The sequence below is a fragment of the Entelurus aequoreus genome, linkage group LG26 (assembly GCF_033978785.1).
Source record: "Entelurus aequoreus isolate RoL-2023_Sb linkage group LG26, RoL_Eaeq_v1.1, whole genome shotgun sequence".
Lineage (NCBI taxonomy): Eukaryota > Metazoa > Chordata > Actinopteri > Syngnathiformes > Syngnathidae > Entelurus > Entelurus aequoreus.
The window spans coordinates 18,896,732-18,912,818 of record NC_084756.1 but is presented as its reverse complement, the minus strand read 5'-3'; the positions used below and the strand labels follow the sequence as shown (position 1 = coordinate 18,912,818).

General features: G+C 40.6%; 1 protein-coding gene and 1 long non-coding RNA gene across 3 annotated transcripts in view; one reads left to right on the top strand and one right to left on the bottom strand.

Moving 5' to 3' along the window:
* The window catches only part of LOC133643076 (uncharacterized), a 34,008-nt gene extending 23,875 nt beyond the window's left edge, over positions 1-10,133 (top strand). Inside the window, exons 3-4 of the long non-coding RNA XR_009824647.1 lie at positions 2,300-2,392; positions 9,902-10,133. This is a non-coding gene — a long non-coding RNA (uncharacterized LOC133643076). The remainder of the gene's footprint in view (positions 1-2,299; positions 2,393-9,901) is intronic.
* Positions 1-16,087, bottom strand: part of slc6a11b (solute carrier family 6 member 11b) — a 78,575-nt gene that overhangs the window by 11,086 nt on the left and 51,402 nt on the right. Inside the window, exons 8-12 of one of the 2 annotated variants that reach the window (XR_009824646.1) lie at positions 6,113-6,216; positions 5,256-5,380; positions 3,110-3,222; positions 2,459-2,596; positions 2,294-2,367 (exon numbers count right to left, since the gene is read on the bottom strand). Coding sequence is in view for 1 of the 2 variants with exons in the window: in XM_062037485.1 (XP_061893469.1) it covers positions 2,459-2,596; positions 3,110-3,222; positions 5,256-5,380; positions 6,113-6,216 (480 nt within the window). In the remaining variant the exon portion in view is untranslated. The remainder of the gene's footprint in view (positions 1-2,293; positions 2,368-2,458; positions 2,597-3,109; positions 3,223-5,255; positions 5,381-6,112; positions 6,217-16,087) is intronic. The other variant, XM_062037485.1, reaches the window with a different exon arrangement.

The window sequence follows — 16,087 nt, the reverse complement described above, 5'->3', positions numbered from 1 at the left end:
CCATTCTAAAACCTTCATTCTAGCCTGATTTAGCCATTCCTTTACCACTTTTGACGTGTGTTCGGGGTCATTGTCCTGTTGGAACACCCAACTGCGCCCAACACCCAACCTCCGGGCTGATGATTTTAGGTTGTCCTGAAGAATTTGGAGGTAATCTTCCTTTTTCATTGTCCCATTTACTCTCTGTAAAGCACCAGTTCCATTGGCAGCAAAACAGGCCCAGAGCATAATACTACCACTACCATGCTTGATGGTAGTGATCGTGTTCCTGGGATTAAAGGCCTCACCTTTTCTCCTCCAAACATATTGCTGGGTATTGTGGCCAAACAGCTAATTTTTTGTTTCATCTGACATCACATGGACAAATATAAGACCTTCTGGAGCAGACCTGGGCATTCTGCGGCCCGCGGGCCACATCCGGCCCTTTGTGCGTCCCTGTCCGGCCCGCGTGAGGCCAATCATAAATTACAAAATACATTTTAAAAAGTATCTATGTCGAGTGTGCAATACAAGGGTGCTGCTTTTGTTTTGAAAGGCGTTATTTGTATTACTTCCGTGTGGACGTATGCGCGTGCGTGATTTTGAGTGAATGTGAACAGCTGCAACCACAAATTACAAAATAAAGTTGAAAAAACATCCATGTCGTGCGCGCGATACAACTGTGCTGCTTTTATTTTGAAAAGTGTTATATATGGGCGTATGTCCGTGTGTAACCTGTGAGTGAAGGTGCACAGCGACAAGTGATGCACAGTTTACACCCGAGACGCTTAAAAGAGAAAAGGTGATGACGAATGGCGTGTTTTCAACAAGACGGACTGCCAATTAACGTTCCCTCTAAGGTGCGCGCCTGCGCAATTGCGCACTGTTTAAGCGTCCTCTGCGCACAGCAAATATATGCCGTGCACCAAATCAAATCCCATCTGAATTCTAAACAAAATAAACACATTTATTCTGTGTAATTTTGCACTGCAACTCTGAGTGACAGTGACAACAAGCGGCCCTAACGGTGTACGTCAACACCGTTCAATTATTGTTACGTCTATCAAGATGCTTCGAGGACAGGAATTATATCGATCACTTTATTGAGCAAAACTGTTCACATTCGGCCATAACCACACCAAAAACATGAGTAAAAAACGTATATCTCGAAAAACTAGTCATTATCTGCCGTACAAACCAGGCCAAAACCAACTTGTCATCCGTCACCAACACACATACCACTGGTGCGTTTATGGCCACACAAAAAGTCAGACAACTCAAACACCACACAAAGTTACACTATGACTCCTCAGTCATACGTGTGCTTATTTTACTGTCATTTATTATTAATGTTAATTTATTTATATTAATCATGGAATGCTGTTACTAGAGAAAGTTACAGGAATGCACACTTCATCCTATGCTTACATTTCATTGTGCAACATGAGGATGTTTAAGGGGAACTAAATGTGATCTCTGAAAGGGGTACAAATGATTTCCAAAGCAGTGCTTTTGGTATAAAGTTAAGTTAGGTTAAATTAAAGTATTATTATTATTATTAATTATTATTATTATTATTATTATTTATCTTACGGTACATATCAAAAATAATATTGAGCAAAATTTAATTGAAATATTGTCGATGTGGCCCTCCAGCAGTGCTCGGGTTGCTCATGCGGCCCCCGGTAAAAATTAATTGCGCACCCCTGTTTTGGAGGAACGTTCTGGGCCTGTTTTGCTGCCAATGGAACTGGTGCTTTACAGAGAGTAAATGGGACAATGAAAAAGGAGGATTACCGCCAAAGCTGAAGAAACAAGTCCATGTCAGAAAACCAAAAAATGTAGCTGAATTGCACCAATTTTGTCAAGAGGAGTGGTCAAAAATTCAACCAGAAGCTTGCCAGAAGCTTGTGGATGGCTACCAAAAGCGCCTTATTGCAATGGAACTTGCCAAGGGACATGTAACCAAATATTAACATTGCTGTATGTATACTTTTGACCCAGCAGATTTGGTCACATTTTCAGTAGACCCATAATAAATTCATGAAAGAACCAAACTTCATGAATGTGTTTTGTAACCAACAACTATATGCTCCAATCACTCTATCACAAAAAAATAGGAGTTGTAGAAATTATTGGAAACTCAAGACAGCCATGACATTATGTTCTTTACAAGTGTATGTAAACTTTTGACCATGACTGTACCTTTACTGCTTATTGTAATGAGAAAATGTCTATTAAAACATACTGAACTGGACTGCAGAAGACCAAATGATACACTCTGTTTTGCTTACATGAACATCATCCTTTGTACCTGTAGGCCCTCATGTGTGATGGCGATGATGGTTGACAACGATGATGATGACAATGAAGATGATGGCGAAATGTCTCCATGGAATTAATTGAAGACATAGTGAGTATGATAAATTGCATCTAAAAGTACACAGACATCATTCATAAACAGTACAGGAAGTCTTACCTCTGTACACATGATGAGTCCTATGAGGAAAGATACTATTGACATGCCGAGAATCAGCAGTTCTCTGCGGTAGCCTCTCCTGAAGGTCTCTGGGTACATGTCCACCACGGCCGTCACTAAGCTTTCTACACACACAAACTGGGAAATACAGGCATCAACTATTATACATGCATCACTAATTGGGAAAAAAACATCAAATAGCAGCCCAGGTGTTTAAATACCTATAGCTTTTACATCCATTGTCTTTCTTTGAAACTTAAACTCCGTCACATAATCATTTATACATATTTTTGAAGCTGAACATAGGGAGGATGAACTGCGACTTGTAAAAGCAAGCACAAAGGACTCAAAGCTGTAAATATGGAACTTGAAGTCAAGCTATTTCGACATAAATGGATTGCTTACCCAAAGAAACCATATACCAGCACACCATGCCTGTTATTACAACTACAGTACATACAATGTCTGGCTAGCTGTGTACAAACAACATGAAATGTGGGCTAACACTTTGCAGAAATTCACCAACCACGGGTGGGGGGGGTTTCCTGGAGTGTACTGGTAATTGAGAGAATACTAACAACACAGCACATGCTTCATTGAGCTATTAAGAGAGGTTAACGACGAGGTTGTGAGTCCGACATCTGATCTTACCTGGCTGTCCAGTCCAAGAAAGATGAGCATCATGAAGAAGAGACAGGCCCAGAGTGGGGAGAGGGGCATCATGGTCACAGCTTTTGGGTATGCAATGAATGCAAGACCAGGACCTTGAAACAGATATCACTGTTACGTCGCCATTAGAAATATTTTGATCCACAACTCTTTAGCTCTCTACTGTTGTACGTCAGATGGTTTTGTTTTCTATACCAGAAGTGTCCACTGTACATTTGCACGCCGCATACAGATGCTTCAATTGTGTATAATTTATGTTCGCTTCACACTTAATCAGAATGCTTCTTGAGACATTGGGACTGGAGGAAACTGATGCATCATGTTTGGCACAACAGAAGAGACCAATGGTCCGAAACTGATCGATGACGTTTCTGAAGTCTATCCACTCTCTGTACCGCTCATCCTGACTAGCGTCGCTGGTAAATTGGAACCTATCCCAGCTGACACCCTGAACTGGTCGGCAGCTTATCGCTTCTTAGGACTACTTGGTTCAAAGAAGTGTTGTCACGATACCAATATTTTGGCACCGGTACCAAAATTATTTCTATACTTTTAGGTACTTTTCTAAATAAAGGGGACCACAAAAAATGGCATTATTGGCTTTATTTTAACAAAAAAATCTTACGGTACATTAAGTATGTGTTTCTTATTGCAAGTTTGTCTTTTTAAATAAAATAGTGAACATACAAGACAACTTGTCTTTTATTAGTAAGTAAACAAACAAAGGCTCCCAATTTAGCTGCTGACATATGCAGTAACATATTGTGTCATTTTCCATTCTATTATTTTGTCAAAATTATTAAGCACAAGCGGTAGAAAATTAATTATTAATCTACTTGTTCATTTACTGTTAACATCTGCTTACTTTCTCTTTTAACATGTTCAATCTACACTTCTGTTGAAATCTAATAATTACTTATTATTCTGTTGTTTGGATGCTTTACATTAATTTTGGATGACACCACAAATTTAGGTATCAATCCGATACCAAGTCATTACATGATTATATACATTGGTCATATTCAAAGTCCTCACGTGTCCAGGGAAATATTTCCTGAGTTTATAAACATAGATTTTTTTTTTTTAATTAAAGAAGAGGCGACTTGTCCAGGGTGTACCCCGCCTTCCGCCCGATTGTAGCTGAGATAGGCTCCAGCGCCCCCCCTGACCCCGAAGGGAATAAGCGGTAGAAAATGGATGGATGGAAAGAAGATGTTGTGATGCCAAAAAATACAGATGTAATCATAGTACTATCGACTAGATACGCTCCTGTACTTGGTATCATTACAGTGGATATTAGGTGTAGATCCACCAATGGCGTTTGTTTACATTTTGACGCCGGTGAGCTACGGTGTGTAGTGAAGCATGTTTAGCTATTCCTCATCCTGCAGGGATGATACTTGTAAGAAACTTACTTTATTTGTCGCCATGGAGGCGAGGATTAGTGATTTAGAAGAAACTAAAACACTGCAGACTGGACTGGACATTAGCCGCTAGTAAGCTAGGCATGTCTTAAAGCACCTCTTCCGGTGGGCGTTTCAGTGTTATAACTTCACCTTTATCGTTAGTTTTTAAGCCAAAATGCGTCCGTTCTCCCTTTTCTGTCTACACACTGTGTCTGCTTGTAAGTACTCCGTGATTGTGCACTGCCGAACATGCTCGTCTGCTTGTAAACCAGCAATGTCACGACGTGACGACGACGAGGGCGCGGGGGGGAGACGGACCGGTACTTTTCAGAGGCGGTATAGTACCGAATATGATTCATTAGTATTGCGGTACTATACTAATACCGGTATACCGTACAACTGTAGTTCAAAGTAAGATGCGTTATCCAGTCACATTATCATTTGGCGACCTGTTCTCAGAAACACATGAAGTTCTTTCTTTGCTCTGCTCCCAGACAAACATTTGAAATATCTCACGCTGTCATTCCCACTAAATCATTCATAGCGACTTGAATAAATCATAAAATGGAGGTCTGAGAGTTTTCGCGAGTGTGAGGTTACATAATGTTTATTCCCATTATAATGGATGAGGAGAACCAAGATTCATAGACTTTCTCTGAGCTTTCTATAGTATTGTGAGACGCCCACATAGTAAAGAGGCGCAGCTTCTGTTCCTCACTCACCAGATTCCGCCACGGCCTCGATGGGAACATTCTGTTCGTAAGCCATGAATCCCAGCACGGAGAAAATGGCGAAACCAGCCACGAAGCTGGTGCCACTGTTCAGACAGCACAGCATGAGGCAGTCCCTGCAGGAAGCCATGTTAGGGATTGTAAGTTCAAGTACAAAACCCAAAACCAGTGACGTTGGCACGTTGTGTAAATGGTAAATAAAAACAGAATACAATGATTTGCAAATCCTTTTCAACTTATATTCAATTGAATGGACTGCAAAGACAAGATATTTAATGTTCCAACTGAGAAACATAATTTTTTTTTGCGAATAATCATTAACCACATTGCAAAAAAGTTGTCACAGGGGCATTTTTACCACTGTGTTACATGGCCTTTCCTTTTAACAACACTCAGTGAACGTTTGGGAACTGAGGAGACCAATTTTTGAAGCTTTTCAGGTGGAATTCTTTCCCATTCTTGCTTGATGTACAGCTTAAGTTGTTCAACAGTCCGGGGTCACGACGGAGGACACGACGTCCACAGTTTCCAAAAACAATTTGAAATGTGGACTCGTCAGACCACAGAACACTTTTCCACTTTGCATCAGTCCATCTTAGATGAGCTCGGGCGCAGCGAAGCCGGCAGCGTTTCTGGGTGTTGTTGATAAGTGGCTTTTCGTTTTGCATAATAGAGTTTTAACTTGCAGCTTACAGATGTAGCTTACACTTACAAATCATTGTATTCTGTTTTTATTTACCATTTACACAACGTGCCAACTTCACTGGTTTTGGGTTCTGTACAATCAGTACAGATCTGTACTTTATCCTCATGATGTGCAAGTTTACACATGATAAGGTCATGCTCACCTGTAGCAGTTGTTGTTGTAGGCGTTGTAACTACCGAGAGCAGTGAGACAGCCCAAGCAGATGGCGTAGGAGAAGAAGATCTGGGTTCCTGCATCGACCCATACCTGAAAAAAACGCAGAAATCCTTACTTACGAAGACACCGGATAGAGAAGTAGAAGATGGGACGGCATGGCGCAGTTGGGAGAGTGGGAGTTCCTGGTTCAATCACCACCTTCTACCATCCTAGTCACGCCCATTGTGTCCTTGAGCAAGACACTTCACCCTTGCTCCTGATGGGTGCTGGTTAGGGCCTTGCATGGCAGCTCCCGCCATCAGTGTGTGAATGTGTGTGTGAATGGGTGAATGTGGAAATACTGTCAAAGCGGTTTGAGTACCTTAAAGGTAGAAAAGCGCTATACAAGTATAACCCATTTATTTTATTTATAAATTCAGCAACCAATTGTTCACCTTCATAGATGCCTCCTCCTTCACGCATGTGAAACTTATGTCACTAAGATTAAGTGCTGTCAAAATTTCCTAATTCTGGATCAACACTTTTTTTTTTCTCATCTCGTCACGCTGTGATTGGCTGTATATATACATTAAATATGAACATAAATAAACCTACTATACGGTAGTATTCTAATAACAAGAGCAGACAACCAGTGGAATGTCTTTGGTCACCATGACCAAAATAATCCTTATTTACAATTCGGTTTCCTCTGCACTGGCCTTGGCATGGTCATGCCTGCCGTAAACACCCCAGTGAGACCATAGCAGCGAAAGACGCTCTGAAATGTTGAGCGCGTGCCATGACGTCAACTCAGTGAACAACCACAACTCGTGTCGTCTATTTAGCTTGTTACCATTCTTTGTTGCGAGCGAACAACTGTAATTAGAGAGATGAGGAGAGTATTAATGCAGCTGGAACTAATAGACACGTTACAACTCGGGATGAGTACTGTTCACATTTGAACAGATACCGTATTTGATTCGCCATTGCAAAATTGGTACTCAGCGTGTTCTCCCGAAATGTGTTTGTCATTCTTGTTTGGTGTGGGTTCACAGTGTGCCGCATATTTGTAACAGTGTTAAAGTTGTTTATACGGCTACCCTCAGTGTGACCAGTATGGCTGCTGATCAAGTGATGCTTTGCATTCACTTATGTGTGTGTTAAAGCCGCATATTTAGTGTGACAGGATCGGCACGCTGTTTGTATGGAGAAAAAGCGGATGCTAAAGGCACATATTGTGTCATTTTCCATTCTATTATTTTGTCAAAATTATTAAGCACAAGCGGTAAAAAATTAATTATTAATCTACTTGTTCATTTACTGTTAACATCTGCTTACTTTCTCTTTTAACATGTTCAATCTACACTTCTGTTGAAATTTAATAATTACTTATTATTCTGTTGTTTGGATGCTTTACATTAATTTTGGATGATACCACAAATTTAGGTATCAATCCGATACCAAGTCATTACATGATTATATACATTGGTCATATTCAAAGTCGCACGCACCCAATAATGTTGACCGGGTGGAAATCAGGAGAATAGTTGCCCCGGGAGATTTTCGGGGGGGGGGGACTGAAATTCGTGAGTCTCCCGGGAATATCGGGAGGTTGAAATCGATACCGATAATTTCCGATATTACATTTTATAGCATTTATCGGCTGATAATATCGGCCATCTCTAGTTGTCTTGTATGTTCACTATTTTTGCACTTGCAATAAGAAACATATGTTTAATGTACTCTAAGATTTTTTTTGTTAAAATAAAGCCAATAATGCCATTTTTTGTTATCCCCTTTATTTAGAAAAGTGTCAAAAAGTATCGGAATAATTTTGGTACCGGTACCAAAATATTGGTATCGGGACAACCCTAGTGGATATGGGCTGGGACGTCCTCAAAACGAGTCGTATGTTCTATGTATGATCAATCACAGCCTTTATAATTGAAAGGTGCACGTCACACAAGAGGGTTTGTAGAGGGAAGGAGCAAACTGGTATCTTGAATGCCGGTGCCTCGACACAGGAGCACGATCCAGGCTTCAAGGACTCAACTCAAAACCAGCGAAATGCGACAAAAAGTGAAGCGTACAACCGTATTGAAGGGTGCACGCCGAGCACTGTATTAGTTCTTACACGAACAACATGATATTAAGAAAGGCCAGAGCAAGGCAGTTTGTACCTCCACACCCCCCCGGGGTAGCATGGGGTGCCAGCAGATTCAAACCGCATGCAGCATGGCTCTTTAAAAGCTCTCTCACATAACCATTCAGCCACTAATCTCATTTCACCGACCCGCGCAACAATTAACAAACGCACAATCTTCACTCCCTCCTGAGAGTAACCACGGTAACTTCCGTGACCCCACAAACGCAGGCCTGTTCCTGTGGAAGAACAGCCCTTTCTTCCCTAATGTTCATTAATGTTCCCTTTTTAGTGCACTGTGGGCTGATGGCCGCGCAGCGCAGGGGAACCTTCGGCGGCCCCGGCCCCTGAGAGGTTTGTGGGCTGGTGAAAACATGGCCACGATGTGAAAACCAAAGGTTGTCAACAGTTTTTATATAGTGTTCCGTGTTTCCCAAACATGCATTTATTTTCGGTGGCCCGACACAATAACATTTGGACAAATACATTCAAGAATTGGCGTGTCCATCCTCGTTTACAAACTGTTAGAATAACTATGTATATATTATCACACAACTCTTATGCTTAAGGGCCGTTGCTATAGTTATTATCAATTGTGCTGAAGTTGTACTTTTTCCTACTCAGTGGCCTAGTGGTTAGAGCAGGGGTCGGCAACCCAAAATGTTGAAAGAGCCATATTGGAGCAAAAATACAAAAACAAATTTGTCTGGAGCCGCAATAAATTAAAAGCCATATTACATACAAATAGTGTGTCATGAGATATACATAGAATTGAGATGACTTAAAGGAAACTAAATGAGCTCAAATATAGCTACAAATGAGGCATAATGATGCAATATGTACATATAGCTAGCCTAAATAGCATGTTAGCATCGATTAGCTTGCAGTCATGCAGTGACCAAATATGTCTGATTAGCACTCCACACAAGTCAATAACATCAACAAAACTCACCTTTGTGCATTCATGCACAACGTTAAAAGTGTGGTGGACAAAATGAGACAGAAAAAGAAGTGGCATAAAACACGTCCTAGAAAGTCGGAGAAAGTTATACATGTAACAACTAAGGTGAGTTCAAGGACCGCCAAAATTAGTAGGACAAAACGGCGCTTGCCAAATACTCGCATGTTTAATACAAACAGTGTGATTTATAACAATTAGGGAGGTTTGTGTCATGTTTGTCCTCCTACAGAAACCATATTAAAACAATCATTTTTTTCCCCCTCATCTTTTTCCATTTTTCATACATTTTTAAAAAAGTTTCAGAGAGCCACTAGGGCGGCGCTAAAGAGCCGCATGCGGCTCTAGAGCCGCGGGTTGCCGACCCCTGGGTTAGAGTGTCCGCCCTGAGATCGGTAGGTTGTGAGTTCAAACCCCGGCCGGGTCATACCAAAGACTATAAAAATGGGACCCATTACCTCCCTGCTTGGCACTCAGCATCAAGGGTTGGAATTGGGGGTTAAATCACCAAAAAATGATTCCCGGGCGCGGCTACGCTGCTGCCCACTGCTCCCCTCACCTCCCAGGGGGTGAACAAGGGGATGGGTCAAATGCAGAGGACAAATTTCACCACACCTAGTGTGTGTGTGACAATCATTGGTACTTTAACTTTAACTTTACTTTCTATCTGTGCAAAGCAAGTCGTCTCTTATCAGTGTTTTCAGACCCTGAATCGGCCTGCTGACTGCCAAGGGGACATCGAGTGCTGTGACGCAGACAAAGCAGAGACAGTGCGATATCACGAGTATCAACACATTTGCATTTCATTAATAGTCATGTGTTGTGTCTAACTGGGGCAGTCGAGATTACCTCCTTCCCTCAGCGACAGCTTCAGTGATGTAACCAGGGACCTCCCAAATAAATAGAGGAAGCACGTGGGCTGGACTTTAGAACGTAGTTTGGATCTATAACTACAGTTCAGTCCAAACATCTCTCCTCAATTGAGCAAAATTTAACTCTGTCTCTGCATGATTCCTTGCTTCTTGTCTGTTTAATAAATGTCACACAATACACTGGGAGTGTCCAGGTCACTGCTCAACACCTACTCAGTGGCCTTGTGGTTAGAGTGTCCGCCCTGAGATCGGTAGGTTATGAGTCATACCAAAGACTATAAAAATGGAACCCATTACCTCCCTGCTTGGCACTCAGCAACATGGGCTGGAATTGGGGGTTAAATCACCAAAAATGATTCCCGGGCGCGGCCACCGCTGCTGCTCACTGCTCCCCTCACCTCCCAGGGGGTGATCAAGGGTGATGGGTCAAATGCAGAGGACCAATTTCACCACACCTAGTGTGTGTGAGACAATCATTGGTACTTTAACAGCTCATTTGCATATACCACAGCTGGCTTGATGTCTCATTCCAACCCATCTATTCATCAAAAAAAAAGAGTATTTTCCGGACAAAATGTCCCTAACGCTGTAGATGCCAAGGTATGATGTTGTTTTATATGATCACAACCAATTCTAATGATCATTGTGATTTTATACACTCCCGTGTATAGATGAATGAAGAGCGTTCTTAGTCAACAGCCATACATGTCACACTAAGGGTAGCCGTACAAATAACGTCAACACTGTCATAAACATGTGCCATATTGTGAAAGCATACTAAACAACAATGACAAACACATTTCAGGAGAATATTTGCACCCCCACACAACAGAACAAATACCCGTAATCCCCTCCAGTACCAACTATTCCGGTACGCCACACTATTTTATTAGGTACATGGTGTAATGATAAGTGTGACCAGTAGATGGCAGTCAAACATAAGAGATAAGTCTCAAGTAAGCATTTAAAATGTTCCATTGAAAATATAGAACATTACACACAGCGCTCAAAAATATATCAAAATGTTTTAGTAGTAAAAGTTTTAGTGCCATTTCTAATATAAAGTAGTGTAAAGTTCTTACTTATATCTGTCAGTAAACTCGCCATGAAAGCGCTAAAACATACCGGTGTAGTGAGTTTACATTATTCACACAAGGAACTTTAGTTATTACACTTCCGGTCGGACGGTTTTTCACGGGACACATTTCCTGTGTTGTTGTTTCCGGATGAGGAGATGCTGCTCCGTTATTGATTGAAGTAAAGTCTGAATGTCATTAAAACAGTTAGCTCCATCTTTTGACACTTCTTCCACTCCCGTCCTTGCACGCTACACCACTACAACAAAGATGACGGGGAGAAGACGCTGCCGAAGGTGAGCAACGTAAATTAGAGCGCCCACAAAACGGCGCATCCGGAAGCGACTGTCAGAAATCTGTAAAACAATCCATGCAACATTTTGACCAAAGAACCACCATTACATGTTATGTAGACCACAAGGAAGTGTTTTATATTTAGAAAAAAAATACATAAATATGACCCCTTTTAATGAGGCCTTTTGTATGAAAATAGAACTGACTAGACCCGCTCATCGGTGGTGCGCCATATAAGCCAGTGCGCCCTATGGTCCGAAAAATCCGGTAATACATTTTTTTGCTGGCACGAATAAAATGATTGGTGTATACGGCGGTCACTCACATGGTCTTGTCAACACGTACTCGCAGAGAGTGCGTGCACACACATAAGCAAACAGGTTACAAAGGCTCCCAATTTTGCTGCTGAAATTTGCAGAAACATATTGTATTATTTTGTCAAAATTATGAGGGACAAGCGATAGAAAACTGATTATTTATCGACTTGTTCATTTACTGTTCATATGTTTACTTTCTGTTTTAAAATGTTCTATCTACACTTCTGTTAAAATGTAATAATCACTTATTCTTCTGTTGTTTCGATACTCAACATTAGTTTTGGATGATACCACACATTATGAAATCAATCCAATACCAAGTAGTTACAGGATCACACAGTGGGTATATTTAAAGTTATTCTCGTTTATAAACATAATATAAAAATGACCAAAAATGTTGGGATTATAAACAATGTTGATGTAATCATACGGGTATTTTACTTGGTATCGTTACAGTCGTTACAGCTGAGCTGTGTAGATCCACACATTGCATTTCAGTGTTGTAGCTTCACCTTAATCATTAGTTTTTAAGCCAAAATGCGTTCATTCTCCCTTTTCAGTCCATACGCTGTTTCTGCTTGTAAGTACGTTGTGCGTTGCTTAACGTGCGCTTCTGCTCGTAAAACCAGCAATTTCACAATGTGATGACGGCATGCCGTCATGTCTATATAAAAAAATTAAAATAAAAAAGGTTATTTTTTTAGAGACAGTATAGTACCGTTTTTAATTGATTCGTACCGCGTTATTTTCTTAGTACCAGTATACCATAAAACCCTAGTAGGAGCATGGTAACATGAAAATGCATCAAATGAGAGTGTCTCCGTAATTGATGCCCAGTTCACTCAAAATTATAATTTAAAATAATGCCATCTGCACCACTTATCAATTACACACTCATAGTACACTGCACAAAGTCTGTGTTCAAAAACAAGAAGAAAAAAAAAGAGTTAGGGGTATTTTATTTGAACTAAGCAAAATTATCTGCCAATAGAACAAGAAAATGCGGCTTGTCAAGACTTTCCAAAACAAGTAAAATTAGCTAACCTCAATGAACTCCAAAATACCTTAAAATAAGTATATTCGCACTAATAACAAGTGCACTTTTCTTGGTTGAAAAAAAAAGAGACCTTTTTTGCTCAATATGTTGAAAAATATTCTTAAATGCTAGTGCCATTATCTTGACATAATGATATGCGCTCGGCCTCATGATTATTTTTTTTCATGCTTGAAGTAAGAAATTATTACTTTAAAAAAGTAGTTTTATACTTGTGAGTGTTGATGACACAGCTTTGCATCAGTTGATATTCTAGTTTCAAGCATGTTTTACTCAATATAGGTCATCAAATCTCAGCAACAAGCTGTAATTTCTTACGGAGATCATTTAGGACCAAAACCCATAAAACAAGTAAAACACTAACATAAAATCTGCTTAGTGAGAAGAATTATCTTATCAGACAGAAAATAAGCAAATATCAACCTTATTTGAGATATTTAATCTAACTTAGATTTCAGTTTTAGCAGTGTACACACACATTTATTTTCTGCACACGCTGTCCAGCGCGTGGTAGTTGGATCTCAGTAAATCAGTTCCAAATAGTTCCATATGCAATGTCACTCCCTCTTCTTCCTTTAATTAATCATACTTGTCTTGCAAAAAAGGGCACAAACAAGCTAAATAAGAGATAAGGGTTGTGGCTCAATCCTGGTGAGAGCGCTAAAAGCAGGATTCCAAAAGTGGAGCCCAAAGCCTATGTGTTTTTTTTTTTTGGTGCATCACATTGGAGAAAACATTTAGAAATAGCGCAAAAGGCAAAATGTAACATGAAAAAGCTGAAATAAACTTATTAATACAAACTAAAAATAACAACAATAAACTAAGTATCTGTTAGCATCCAGTCGTCACTTGTACATTGTACTTCAAATATAGTAGCTTCACTACATCCCATTTTTTTTCAAAGTATATTCTACATGTTTTAAATGCACAGTTCAGTATTTGTCTTATTATCTATTACTGATAAATATATTCAGGACATTCGTTTCTGGGTTAAGTGGGCACACAGACCTGGAAAATCTTGGAATTGAATGGCAAATTGGATAACATCTCGGAGAAGCTTTTTATTCTGCAAGGAAAAATGATGATCTATTTGGGAGCCAGAATGGACAATTAGAGCAGACAAACCATTGGAATGTGTTTGCCCTGACTAAAACAATCCTTGTGTATAATTCGGCTCCCTCTGCAAAGGCCATGCTGTAAACACCCAAACAAGACCATTGCAGCAAAAGACTGGATTGTTGACTCTGTTTAGGGACCTCCAGGCTTATAGACATAACACACACCCATGGACTACTACACAGACACATACTTATTTGGCATAGCAACTTCCTGATGCACTTAATTTTCAACACCAGCCCAATCAGGAAGAAACTTACTTTATTTGTTGCCATGGAGGCCAGGATTAGTCATTTAAAAGTAGCTAAAACACTGAAGACTGCGAATGGAAGTTCGCCGCTAGCTAAGGCTGACGCTAATCTTCGTTGACAGAAATGTTGTATTTTAATTTTTAATTTACACATTTTTGCAACATTGGAAATCATTAGTAAAATGGAGGCTTATCAGAGGGTGAGATAACTCCTGGAAATGACTGTCTTAGAATGGCCAAAGGTATAGATGTGTGTGTCCAAGTTAAAGGAAACAGCAGGGTGTCTTCTTCTAATTGATTTATTACAATCTTTGCATGCTGGGTAACGTTTGCTGTAGTCTGGAACAACATGGCACACACACACAACTATGAGAAATGCAGTCAATATTACATACAGATAATGTCTCATGAGACATGCAAATATGAATTAAAGACACGGAGGACATAAGTGAAGGAAATTAAATGACCTCATGTTACCATCGATTAGCTTGCAGTCATGGATTGACCAAATATGCATGATAAGCACTCCAGCATGCACTTTTGTGCATTCACGCACAGCATAAAACGTTTGGTGGACAAAATTAGAAAAAGGAGTGGCATAAAACACGTCTTTCTGTGGCAGTGTCGGAGAAAGTTGTACATGTAAACGAACTACGATGAGTTCAAGGATCGCGGAAATTAGTAGGACAAAACGGTGCTTGCCAAATCCTCTCATCAGCGAAGCATGTTTAACATAAACAGTGGGATTTCAAACAATCAGGAAGGTTCGTGTCATGTTTCCTACAGAAAATATATTAAAACAAAAATATAAATTTTTTTCGTCATCTTTTTCCATTTTCACACATCTCTAAAAGTGGTCCGGGGAGCCACTAGGGCGGCGCTAAAGACCCCGAAATAGACGGATACAAAACAAATAGTTGACAAATTAACAGAAACGGGTGAAAATAATGTTTTAGGAACTCACGTCAATCAATCTTCCACCACTGACCGCCAACACACTCTTCAGAGCAGAGTTTGAGGCAAATGTCTCCAAAACTGTGGGGGACATTTTTTTTCATAATAATCTCTGGGGCTCAGAAAATGTTGATTGCACAGAATCATTTGAAATTGCCACAAATGCTCCTGTACTGAGACAACTAGAATTGAAGCATCTTTACTTCAGTATACTAATGCAGGTGTTACTCATGGAACTAAACTATATTGCCAAAAGCATTTGGCCACCTGCCTTGACTCACATATGAACTTGAAGTGCCATCCCATTCCTACCCCATAGGGTTCAATGTGCAGCTATTACAGCTTCAACTCTTCTGGGAAGGCTGTCCACAAGGTTGCGGAGTGTGTTTGGTGAGGTCACCGACTGATGTTGGTTGAGAAGGCCTGGCTCTCAGTCGCCATTCTAATTCATCCCAAATGAGTTCTATTGGGTTCAGGTCAGGACTCTGTGCAGGCCAGTCAAGTTCATCCACACCAGACTCTGTCATCCATGTCTTAATAGACCTTGCACAGTCATGTTGGAAGAGGAAGGGGCCCGCTCCAAACTGTTCCCACAAGGTTGGGAGCATGGAATTGTCCAAAATGTTGTGGTATCCTGGAGCATTCAAAGTTCCTTTCACTGGAACTAAGGGGCCAAGCCCACCTCATGAGAAACAACCCCATACCATAATTCCTCCTCCACCAAATTTCACACTCGGCACAATGCCGTCCGAAATGTAGCGTTCTCCTGGCAACCTCCAAACCCAGACTTGTCCATCAGATTGCCAGATGGAAAAGCGTGATTCATCACACCGGAGATCGCGTCTCCACTGCTCTAGAGTCCAGTGTTGACGTACTTTACACCACTGCATCCCACGCTTTGGTGATGTATGGCTTATGTACAGCTGCTCGGCCATGAAAACCCATTCT